Source organism: Poecilia reticulata, chromosome 12, assembly GCF_904066995.2.
Source record: "Poecilia reticulata chromosome 12, P_reticulata-male-v2, whole genome shotgun sequence".
Taxonomy (NCBI): Eukaryota; Metazoa; Chordata; class Actinopteri; order Cyprinodontiformes; family Poeciliidae; genus Poecilia; species Poecilia reticulata.
The window spans coordinates 27,130,626-27,143,057 of record NC_088841.1 but is presented as its reverse complement, the minus strand read 5'-3'; the positions used below and the strand labels follow the sequence as shown (position 1 = coordinate 27,143,057).

Sequence of the window (12,432 nt, the reverse complement as noted above, 5' to 3'; positions counted from 1 at the left end):
CCCTTTATTTTTTTTTAGCAGTGTACCTCATTGTTTAATTATTAAAACTACTATAAAATGACAGCTGAAATAGCTTCATGTCACTTTTTTAATAATCTGTCAACATGTTCATTTCTGAGTGAGTGAGCGTCAGCAGCACGCTGCGCATGGGCATTACGTCCTTACACATTACATACTTACCAAGCGGAAGAAAAAGTAGTTCCCATTAACAACGTTTCATTTAGGCAAGATCTCAATAATTTAGTTACTTTCTAACTTGCTCTTGTTAATCTAAATTATCTCAAATTACTAAAGTGTTGAAAGTATTGATCCTTGGATCTGACAATAGATTTTAAAGAATTAAGTTCTGGTGTCGGAAGAATCGATATTTCAGTATCAATCCGCACATCACTAACGGTCTTGTGAGAAATTCTGTTCCCCTGTGAAAATCTGCCCCCCTGTGTCCGGAGCGCGCATAGCAGCCAGAGAAGTGGATCCGGCGGATCTGACCATATTCACGGCGCTTCTGATCGATTTCTCGGTAAAACCACTCATATAATCATGTCAACGTTGTAACTTTCAGTTTAATCGGCAGCTATCAAAATAAAAATACATGCATAAATAAACGAGATCTTGTGTGGAGGTCTTTTTACGCTGTTTTGTGTTGTTTTAAACGCGAAGTGAATCGATCTTTTTTTCAGCTTTTGTCTCGTAAGCCTGACAAATAAAAGTCAGTCAACAAACACAGGTTTCCAACACGTTGTGTGCATTTATAATTTTTCATTTCTCATAAAGGAGGAGGAGGGAAGCTGGCCGATAGCAGGGCAAAAAAATAAAGACTTCCTGAAAAGATCAGAGTGTAAACTTTTTGGTAAATCCCGTTCTAATGTAAAATATGACATTACTGGATTAAGGAAATGTCTAGTATGCTATCACACATAATATTATTGAGAATTTGGAAACAGGTGCTTTTTATTTCTCAAAGTTATTGGAGAAGAGGAGAGAATGGATATTTCAGCTGCCTGAAATGTGTCTGGCCTCTCTAAAATGGAAACAAATTAATTTACCTGCAAAGTCTTTTACTGTGTTCATTCCCCTTATGATCAATAAGAAATCCTGTCATTTTCATAACATTTGCTCTTTTTTTGCCAAAGTTACGATGGGGGAACAAAATATCTTAAGCACCTGATAAAATCTGTTCCCCCTCTCTAAAATGGAAACAACTTAATTTACCTGAAAACATTTACTCAAATATTTCTGTCATTGTTTATTTTAATTCACATATGCAAACATGTAAAAACAATTTATATACAATTATATTAAACACTGGAGAATATTACAAAAAATGTCATTTGAGTTTACAAAATGTAAAATCATGCAAATAACAAAAAGACAAGTTTTATTCAACAAACAGAAAAGCATCAGGAGAAATAAATACACATTAACTGATGAGGACGTCGTTAGTAACAATCCCTCAAAGTAAAAAGCTTTGTGCACATTAGAAACGCCTTCAGTTCGTTTTGGTCTGAATGTGGAGCTTCGTCACCGATGGCGATTTAAACTCAACGACGTTACCGAAACTTTTCCTGAAAGGTTTGATCATCAGGAGGGAAAAATGTCAAAAGCTTTCAAATTTCCCCCAAAAACCAGCAGCAGATTCTGAGCCACTGGAGTTTGGATCAAAGCTGGACCAGAACCAGAACAGATTCTGGTTTCCATGTGTAAACTTCATTTGTTCTGATCCAAAAGGCTCCAATGACATCAGATGTTCATTGGATATAAACTAAGAGTTTTTCTCAACATGATTAATCAGGTTTCATCCTGATCCGGTTCGGTCGGGATGCCGTCGTTCTTCATGAGCGTCAGAAACCCAACCAGATCAGGTTCAGATCATACAGTTTATATGTTCTGCCTAAGTGGAGCCATCTAGTGGCTCAGTTTTAGATTGCACTGAAATCCACAGGATCCTGCAGGTGTTTTGGAGAAACTGTTTGCAGCAGATACCCAGAATTTTGTACAGTTGGGCTCAAAAATTTTCCTGTTAATACGCTGTTATGATGCATCGTATGGAAGGAGCTTAAAGACGATACTTCAGGAAATCTGATTATGCTTTTAGTGTCATAGAAGCAGGAAAACCTTTACTGTGGTGGTTTATAACCAAAAACAAACACTGACTCCATGGTTTGGAAAATAAAATCACTTTTGGCTTATTTGGCAAAAAAAAAAAAAAAAAAAGGTTTTGTTGCTTTGTTTTTGTTTAGGAGGGAGAAAAATCAGATTTATATCCTGGATTTTAAAGAAACATTTATAAACACTCAGTTTCTAATGAGATGATCAACAGCAGAGTTTTGGGTTTTATTTTTAATGCTCCATCTAAAACCAAACCCTCATTTCCTCATAATGTCCAGATTAATCCTGTAAATCATTCAAAGTGGTTTGGATCAACAAGTTTTCCAGTTTTTATGCTTTTTCACTCATTTCCAGAGAAATGTTTTAAACTCCGACTCAAATCATCCAGAAAAATCATCTAAACTCAAAGCATGACGGCAGTGTGGCTTCCACCCAATGAGCAAACATGATTAAAATGATTCTTTACTGTTTAAATCCACAGAAACTCCTTGTTAGCAGCTAGCATGGCTAACAGTAGCAGCTAGCATGGCTAATGGTAGTTAGCACCATAACGATTTGTTCAGGTAAAACCGACTCAACATGTGGCGGACATCAGAGATCAAAGTTTACTTCAACAGAAAGTCTTGATCTGGACTGAAGGAGATTCTAGATGTGACCTCATGATGCTAACGCGCTACTAACCAACAAATGATGCAAAGTCAAAAACACAAAAATAAAATGCAACAGAAAAGGCCTGCAAATCAACAAACGCATCTTACTCCCACAGGAAATGGGAACAGAAGGGAAACAGTAAAAACAACAAAAGCTGCAAACAAAAGTCCTCCTGACCAGCAGGGGGAGTCTAAAGTTGGTAACATAATCATGTTAACATGCTGTGGTTATATAATAATGTAATATACTCTGAAAAAGGTCTGAAGTGAAACACACCCTCTTTTTCTTTCTCCAACTTTCTTCTGGTCGACTCCCCCAAGTGGTCTGGAGGATTTCTGTTTTATGAAGCGAGTTTTGCTTTTGTTTTCACTATTTGCAGGGTTTTTCATTTTGCTTCATTTCCTTAGCCTGGTAAAAAAAAAAACAGCTCTTTGTTTCTATGCTTTGCTTCCTCCAAAGGTTCTGGACTCTTTAGAACCAATCACTTCCCGTTTCCTCTGTTGACATTTTAAATTTTATCCAATCACTATCGTTTGGCTGTGACGTCTGTAATGCACCAGCTCAACGACATGAAGTTTACCAGAAATGGTCTGCGCTGTAAACAACCGTCCTTCACTGTGAAGGGAGAAGAGCCGATCTGAACGAGGATGTTAATAATTCAATATCTGGAAGTGTGACCAACATGAATTGATCAGCTTCCTTCACTTCCTCTGCTGCCGTCACTGGAACTACAAACAGACTATGACTCTAAAGCAGATCAGAAAATCAACACCATTGTTCAGAACTTCTTCTGTTCGCTGATTGGCCTGAAATTTTTTTGGAGAAATCCAAGTCAATGGGAGGAATCCCAGACTGACCAGTGAAGAGAGTTGAGAATCGAGTGGAAGGCAATAGCCTGCTGTTTCCTGTGACTGCAGCCATTTTGGTTTGCGTTCAGGTTTTTGGCATTTGCAGCATATTTACACCTGTCAGTCACCAAACTTCACTGGAGAACCGATTCTTGTAGGTCTAAAATCTGGACTGAGACCTTCAGGAAGTCTGGAGAACCGTTGATTCAAACCACCTAAAGCTTTCAGGAACGTCTGGATCACAGGAAGTGGGTGGTTTAAAACTTTTGCACAATACTGACCAGAGGTTTTCTGTTTACTTGGGTTTGAACTGAAATCTGTTCTCTGAGCACCAAGAGAAAAACTGTAAGGCTCTGGAGAAGATTCATACCAGACAGAACTGTGCTTCACCAGGTATTAGTCTGTACCCGGAACCAAAAACCAGACCCAGAATCTGACTAGAACTGGACCCAGAACCACGGGTCTAAGGTGGGAAACGCGCAGCCTGGCGGTCCGTCTGGTCTCATAGCGAAGTCCAAACCCTGGTTCTGAGTATCTGGAACCTGCTGCTGGTTCTGGACCTTCATAAAGTCTCTGACCAGAAATCCTGGAGGTTCTGTTGAGATGAGGAACTGATTCTACTGAATCTGTCCTGGAGAAGCAGAAACAGAACCGGATGTTCTCCTGTAGAGAAGTTAAACACTGACAGGAAGTGGATGTCGTCACTTCCTGTTCCATAAAAGTCCAAAAGTTTCTGACATTAAAAACGAAGCGACGCCTCAGATGATCTGCGATATCCGCTGGACTCTCCTCCAGCCGTCGTCATGGCAACCGGATCGTTTTGGCTCCTCCCCTCCAGATGGTCAATGAAACTATATTTTCTGATCAGTTTGTGAGGAAGACGAGGATTGCTGCCATGAGACGGATGATGAAGCAGGTTTGACCTTTGACCCGGCTCTCAGTCCGACCTCCTACCTCCATCCAGGTTAGCAGTTCTCCTGCAGCTCTTTGGCCTTGGTCAGGATGAGGTGGACGTCTGAGATCGGATAGTCCTGCAGGGTTAGGGTTAGAAAAGAGAAGCTCCAGTAAATGAACCAGGAGGAGAAAGAGAATCTGATCCAAAGAAAATCTACTTTTTATTTGACTTCTGCTTCGTTTCTGAAGCCAAACTTCACTGAGATGATGTTTGATTTTAAAGTTTGAAATCAACACAAACAATAAATTGACTGAAAATAACAAAAACCTTTAGGAGAACATCCAGGGAGGTTTTGACATTTAATTCACATTTTGGATGAATATGGATTTTTTAACTGAACTGGTTCTGGAATGAACTTCCTTAAGATTTGAATTCAACAAATAAAGTAGTTTGTGTTTTTTTTTTAATTATCAGATGGAACATTTCTTTAAAGTAAATAGTTTTAGCTCTTAAAACAATTTATCCTGATCAGAAAAAACCCAACCTGGTTCTGAATTTGTTGAGAAAACATTTCAGCACAGAGGTGATTCAAAGTCATTTATGATGCAATAATCAATTATTAAACTAAATATTTTGATTATATGCTATCAAGTATTATCAAAATAATCAAGAATAATAATCAAAATGTTGAACATTTCCAGTCAAAGTTCCAGTTATTAATCAAATCAACTAACCAGGTTTTAGATTTAAAGCAACTCAGGGTTTCGGCTGTTTTTCAGTTTAGTTTTCCAGATTTATATTGCACAGAAGCAGAGTGCTGCTTCTCCAGGTTTGGTTCTGATTGCAGAGCAGAACCAGAACCGGAACCAGAACAAGAAGATCTGAGAGGTTTGGAAGGTTGCCATGACAACAGCAGATCTTTAATCTTGGAAATGTTTTCCAGCTGATAGAAGGCTGATTTTAAAACCGTCTTTATGTGGCTCTGAATGTTCACATCAGAGGTCAGCCTGATCTCTGGTTTCCAGATGGATGAACTGAAGCTGTTCTGACTGTAGATCTACAAGTCTAGATCTACAACTCTATATCTGCAAGTCTAGATCTATAAGTCTAGATCTATAAGTCTAGATTGTTTCTCTTGAATAACTTCAGTTCAGAAGGTTTTGGCTCATCCACACATTTATCAGTTCTCAGGATCTGATCGGTGATTGGATGGGGTCAAAGGTCACCTGGTGACTAATCTCATTTCCTGTATAACCTGAGCTACTGGGATCATATAGATATTGAATAGGAGGTTTCCCAGGACTGATTCTTGGGGAACCCCACATGTGACGTCTGTCTGTTCATTCCTGTTTTTTCTGCTCTTTAAAGCTTTAATTTGGTTTTAGTGACAGACGACAGCAGTGGATCTACCTGCAGCAGCCTCATGTTGGTGGTGAAGTCTCCGGACAGTAAGCTGTCCCGGATCAGTCTGGACAGGAGGACAGAGAGACGGGTCAGGGTTCAGCTACAGTAACGGGTCGGGACCAGAACCTGGGAGCCTCACATGAGCATGGCGCAGCAGACCAGCAGCAGGAAGTGGAAGCGGTCCCGGTCGGAGAACAGGGAGTCCCAGATCCGGATGACGTCCGGCAGCAGGAACTCCTGGGACAGCAGCAGGGTGAGCCAGCGGAAGGTGAAGTACTGAGGCTTGATGTTCTGCTCCTCCTGTGGGACACCAGAACCGGTAACGGGTCAGTTAACGGGTCAGATAGGGAACAAAGAAAACAGCCCTGACCTCAGTCTGAGTTCACATGATAACATGTTAGCATTGAGCTTCTAGCTGTTTCACTGAACAGACTCTATGTTGTCTCTGCTGTCTGTGTTATAAACATCAATGCTCAGCCTGGCAGGGCCAAATAAAGTCTGGAGGCCGCCAGGCTGACCATCTACTGGAAACCCTGATTTTAACAGAAATTAATGCAAAAGACTCAATTTATTGGAAATTCTTTGATTTTTGATTAAATAATTTCTATTTAAACTTTGCATTGAAATATAAATTACCGTATTTTCTGGATTATAAGGTGCCTAAAAGCCTTAAACTTTCTCAAAAATCAGCAGTGCACCTTATAGTCCAGAAAATACGGTAATGTAAACAGACTAAACTTATAAAAGTTAGATTTTTCCGGAGTGTTTCCAGGCTCTGCTCCGGTCTGCTCCTCTTCCTCGGCGGTGCGTTACCAGCTTGAGGAAGAGCTCGTGGTCCTTGTCCCGCAGCATGGCGTACACGCTCTCCATCCTGCAGGTGATGCCGCACTGGGAGTCGTCCAGACTCTTGATGAAGTTGTCGCGGTTCTCCGACATCAGGTTGGTGAAGCAGAAGAAGGTGTCGGCCTCGGCGTGCTCTGCAGGACGGAGCACAGCGCCGTCAGAACCAGAACCAGGAAACTAGAATCAGAGAACCAGAAGCTAGAACCTTTCCAGGAGCTGCTGGGGTCTGTGGCGAAGGTGTAGTAGATCGGGCCGACGATCTCGTTCATGCCCTGGACGTAGGCGATGCCCGGGTTCAGCTTGGCGTAGATGAAGAGGATCCGCTCCACCACCTCCCAGTGCGCCTCGCTGCCGCTGGGCAGAACCTCGTACTCATTGGACGGGTACAGGTTCAGAGACTTCCCCGGAGAGCTGACCTGGACCGGAGAACCACAGAACCGCAGATCGGGTGCAGGAGGACAGGCGGGTCAGAACCAGGAGAAGGAGTTAGACAGAGAAGAACCAGTTTTATTCTGCCCAGTCAGACCAGCGCCCCCTGCTGACTCACGTTGGTGACTCCGCTCCGGTTCCGGTTCACGGTTTGGGCCTTCAGCGTGGTCTGCTCCACGCGGCGCCGCAGCGTCTCGTACTCGTTCTGCGGGTCCAGGATCAACTGGCACGGATAGTCGGTGGGCCGCTGGAAGAACGCCATGTCCGGGTACAGCCGCCTGCAGAACCAGAACCGACCCGGATCAGACCCAGTCCCGGTCCAGGTCAGAACCGGGCCTGGGTTCTTACCTCACATCCTTGTCGATCTGCAGCAGGATCTCGTTGTCCTTGAAGTACGTGTTCCAGCGGCTGTCCGGGTTCGGGTTCAGCGGCTGCAACAGCAAAAGACCCGGTTCTGACTGGACCGGTTCCGACAGACACGACTGGGCCGCTCCACCAAAACCCGATAGAACTGGACCAGCTGGTATCAGTTCTACTGATTATACAATCTGGGTGTTGCAGTACCATCCATCTGTATAGCCCAGTCAGAACCAGAACCGGATCAGTACTCACATGGTCCTCCAGCGTGACGTCGGCTCTGGACAGGCCCAGGTTGGCCTTGGCGATACCGGGCTGGATGATCATCTCTCTGAGGAACTGGGAGTAAACCTCTCTGTGGAGACAGGACAGAGGATTGGACCGGACCGGACCGGACCTGATTGGACCGGAGGTTTACTCCTGACTGACAGGAAGAGGAGGTTCTGCTTCAGCAGATGAACCAGACCTCCAGGTCCGTTATGAAACAGGACACAGAACCAGAACGGCTGCTGATAAAACAAGCAGCTAATGATTATTACTGATCAATTATTTGGCTGATAATCAATCAATCATTAGAACAAAAAACTGATTAACAGGAGATTTTCTACAGATTCTGGATCAGCTGAATCTGAAACTCCATGAAGCTTCTTCTTCTGACCGGGGAGCAGCGCTGGAGTTAAACTCCGCCCCCTGCTGGCCGTTAGAGGCATGACAGCCTGAAGTCCGTCCAGTCCGGCCCGGTTCGGTTCTCCTACCTCTGCTTCTTCAGGAAGGAATCCCATAACGTCTGATCCAGAGGCAGGTAGTTCAGCAGAATCTGGAGGATCAACGGACCGGGTCAGAACACGGCCGGTACTTTCCATCAGGAAACAGAACTTGTTACAATAAATACAAGAGACACAGGAAGTTCTGGACCGGTGTCTAACCCGGTTCTGGACCTTCCTGTGAGTGAAGCTCACCTTCCAGCACAGCGAACGCAGTCCTTCCTCATGAGGGATTCCTGAGGGGAAACAACCAGAGTCAGATTGAACCAACCACAGCAGAGCGCCCACTGGCTGGAGGTCAAAGGTTACCGCTGAAGCTCAGCTCCCTCAGCGTCGTCAGGTTGATGCTTTCCTCCCCCAGCGCCGATTTGAACTCTTGGATCCTGAAGAAACGGGGAGGAAGTTATTGCACCGGACGAGGAACAGAGACACTCGGTTACCACGGCGACCGCACAATCTGAGGTCAGAGTTCAGGATGGACGGATGGTCATTCTGACAATCGGTAATCTATTAAGCATGACTCCTCAGAAATCTGTTTTAAAATAACCTGAAATTATTCCTGAACAAACTAAAGGAAAGTTTCTGATGTAAGAAAAAAGTTTAAAATGTTGTAATTCTTCATCCTGGATGAAGTTAAAAGATGAAATGAAAACCACCAGGAAGGAGATAAAAAAAAAAAGATTTAATGCTCACCCAGCAGATAGAGTATCCATTTTTTTATGCAGCTGTTTATGTTTGTTTTTAATTTTTTAATGCAAAACAAGCAACATACAGGAACAGTATGGAACACTAGTAGTTACAAACACATCCAAGGGCTTTACAGAGCATAAAACAATTAATTTTCAAAGTCAAAATCAGATGGTTGCTCGAGGTTCTTTAAGGGCAGATATGGCTTTAGCATTCGAGCTCAGTTTTAAGGATTCGATAGAGATATTAATAGAAGATAATAAGACCTGGAAATTAGGCTTTTGCTGTAAATACTTGGAGGTGTGAATATGATATTTACCATAGATGATAAGAAAGTTAACATATAAAAATTGCTTTTTGGCAAGTTTACATTTCTCCATTCCAAACAAAACATCCTTATTTGTTAAATATTGAGATTTTTTTTTTGGTGAAAGAAAATTGACATATTTGTCCAGAATATGGACAAATATGTCCGGAATATGTCCATATTCTGGACATATTTGTCCAGAATATGGACAGAATATGTCCATATATGGACAAATATGTCCATATTCTGGACATATTTGTCCATATATGGACATATTCTGGACAAATATGTACAGAATATGGACATATTTGTCCATATTCTGGACAAATATGTCCAGAATATGGACAGAATATGTCCATATATGTGGTTCTTTAAGGGCAGTCATGGCTTTAGCATTCGAGCTCAGTTTTAAGGATTCGAGGATTCTGGAGATATGTCCATATAATATCTCCAGAATATGGACATATATGGACATAAAATGTCCATATATGGACAAATATGTCCATATTCTGGACATATTTGTCCAGAATATGGACATATTCTGTCCAGAATATGTCCATATATGGACATGGAGATATTATATGGAATATGGACATATTCTGTCCAGAATATGTCCATATTCTGGACAGAATATGTCCAGAATAATTACGCCAATTGTTTTGGCGTAATTACAATCCCAAAAAAGATGAACAAGCTTTTCTTCATTAATTTTACAGAAAGTACACGTAGGGTCCAGATCCCATTTATATCTTTTTATCCAAAATGTTTTAACATTAGGAATAATTTTATAAGAAATTTCTCTCACTTTATTATTTATTAAGTTGTTTTTTAGGAGTTACCAAGTCCACTTCCAATTTATATTTTCAAAAATGTTGGACCAATAAAATATACAAGCTGGTGAAAAAACAACATCTCTGAATAGAATATTTAACATTTTGTTGGTTGTTTTCTTGCTTATAAAAAGGACAATTATAATCAATATAAATGGAGTTTGGATCAAAACTTGGCACTGAGTGAATTTGATCTGGAGGTAAAGATGATCAAAGCTTTAATGACGCGCTAAGGATCCTTTCAAACACCACAGCATATTATTTAGGAGCAACAGGAAATTGAAAAAGTAACATAAAGTCAGAACAAGACAATAAAAGACCATTTGGGTTTAATAATATTCCTCTGTCAAACCATTTTCTATAAAATATTGTCTTATATTTAATGTCTTCATTATATATTATATATGGGCTGCACAGTGGTGAAGTGGTAGAGCTGTTGCCTTGCAGCAAGAAGGTTCTGGGTTCGATTCCCGGTCTTTCTGCATGGAGTCTCCATGTTCTCCCTGTGCATGGTGGGTTTTCTCCAGGTACTCCGGTTTCCTCCCACAGTCCAGAAACATGACTGTCAGGTTAATTGGTTTGTCTAAATTGCCCCTAGGTGTGAGTGTGTGTCTCTGTGTTGCCCTGAGACAGACTGGTGACCCGTCCAGGTGACCTGTCCAGGTGACCCCGCCTCTCGTCTGAAACGTTAGCTGGAGAGGCACCAGCACCTCCTGACCCCACTGAGGGACCAGGTGTTAGAAAATGGATGGATGGCTGGATGTCTTCATTATTCCAGATATAATATTTACGAGGAGAAAAACTGTGTTTGTACAAAAGTGACCAGCTTAACAGCATTTATTCATGAAACAGAGATAATTCTAGGGGTATTTTATCAAAGTTGTAAATGGGAATAGTTTGGTTTTTTTTTTTTAGAAAGCTTTTTAAAGACTTAATTTTGAATGAATTGTTTAAAGATGTTCCACCTTTTTCAACTTTATTCATTGGAATATTTTTATTCTTCCATGTAAAGTTAAAGTTTACTTTGTTAATATTGGTACTGATTGGATAAACGAGTCCAGACGAGCCGTCAGCTTTGACCAACAATGGACGTCCTGACAGAGAGAGACATCTCCCGGGACTGTTTGTGTTTTTCAGCAGCTGCTTGGTCCTTTCTGATGACGTCAGCCGCCGAAGCAGTCAGCTGACCTGCTAACAGGGAGCTAACGTGGCTAAACAAACAAAGCTAACCGACTCAAACTGTGAAAAGCGTTTTATAAACATTAAATTGCTTAAAACGAGACAATCTAAAAGTCTGCTGTACTAATACCGGATCAGGTCAAATGAACCGCGTGTTGAACGTGAAGTTAGCCTTTGTTTGGTTAGCGGCGGCTGTTAGCTCCAGCTAACTGATTTCTCTCCCTGCTGGCTCCGAGTCTCACCTGAGGAGGAGAACTCACCTGTTCTTGTAGGCAGTAGACATGTCTGGCAGGTGACGCTGCTTCCCTTTCGGCCTTTCTCCCACAAACGGGAATGAATCACTGGGACTTGGGGGAAGTTAGTGTGCGGGGAACTTCCGCCTTCTCAGCCAGCAAGCAGAGCTACGGAGAGCGGCGAGGGACAAACAACCACGTGACGCCGCATTCAGTTTTTTTTTTTTGTTTGTTTGTTTTTCTTTTTGTTGTTTTTTTGACGCCGCATTCACACCGTAATTCAATGTTATCTGTCATTCTGGTACCAATTATTAAAGATAAAGCAGGTAAGATTAGCTCTTTGGAGAATTACCGACCCATAGCTTTAGCTAGTAGTTTTTGTCGAAAGTTTTAGAAAGAGTCCTTTTAAATAGGCTGGAAGAGTTTCTCTTGACCTCCGATAATCAATTCGGTTTTAAACCCAAACATGGCACAGACATGTGTATTTTTGCACAACACTACAGTATTTATGTGTTTTATTGATGCCTCTAAAGCATTTGATCGTGTGAATCACCAAAAACTGTTCGGCAAGTTAGAAAGCAGAGATGGACCCAAATATCTAATTAGAATTCTGGTCTACTGGTATGGTCATCAATCAATGTTTGTCAAATGGGCCAACACAACGTCTGATTCGTTTAAAGTTGGTAACGGAGTAAGGCAGGGAAGCTTACTGTCCCCTTACCTTTTTAACATCTACATGGATGAACTATCAACGCGCCTGAATTGTTGTAAAACAGGTTGTATAGTTGGTGACCACATAATCAATCACATAATGTATGCAGATGATTTGGTAATCTTAAGTCCATATAGTGCTGGCCTTCAACAACTACTAAGGGTCTGTTCCCAATATGGTTGTG

At 41.8% G+C, this 12,432-nt stretch overlaps 1 protein-coding gene across 2 annotated transcripts; it reads right to left on the bottom strand.

Annotated features, from left to right (window-relative positions):
* Positions 1-1,233: 1,233 nt before the first annotated feature.
* Positions 1,234-11,755, bottom strand: tbc1d13 (TBC1 domain family, member 13). 2 transcript variants are annotated; one of them, XM_008424829.3, is made up of 13 exons: positions 11,564-11,755; positions 8,610-8,683; positions 8,496-8,536; positions 8,292-8,353; positions 7,792-7,891; positions 7,528-7,610; positions 7,298-7,457; positions 6,956-7,166; positions 6,721-6,884; positions 6,047-6,207; positions 5,914-5,971; positions 4,563-4,639; positions 1,234-4,468 (listed from the first exon to the last, which is right to left on the bottom strand). In XM_008424829.3, exons 1-12 carry the CDS (start codon positions 11,584-11,586, stop codon positions 4,574-4,576), a joined length of 1,203 nt encoding a protein of 400 aa, XP_008423051.1. In that variant the 5' UTR covers positions 11,587-11,755; the 3' UTR covers positions 1,234-4,468; positions 4,563-4,573. The 2 variants fall into 2 exon arrangements, with proteins under 2 accessions (XP_008423051.1, XP_008423050.1); XM_008424828.3 differs by having other exon boundaries at positions 1,234-4,639; positions 11,564-11,754.
* Between the last annotated feature and the right edge of the window lie 677 nt (positions 11,756-12,432).

Excerpts from the sequence above, each read along its gene's own strand:
- tbc1d13 (XM_008424829.3), bottom strand. The coding sequence starts at position 11,586 with ATGTCTACTGCCTACAAGAACAG. Across the intron at positions 8,537-8,609 it reads GAGGGAGCTGAGCTTCAGCG|GAATCCCTCATGAGGAAGGA; the intron begins GTAACCTTTGAC and ends GTTTCCCCTCAG. Across the intron at positions 7,167-7,297 it reads ACCGGAGCGGAGTCACCAAC|GTCAGCTCTCCGGGGAAGTC; the intron begins GTGAGTCAGCAG and ends TCTCCGGTCCAG.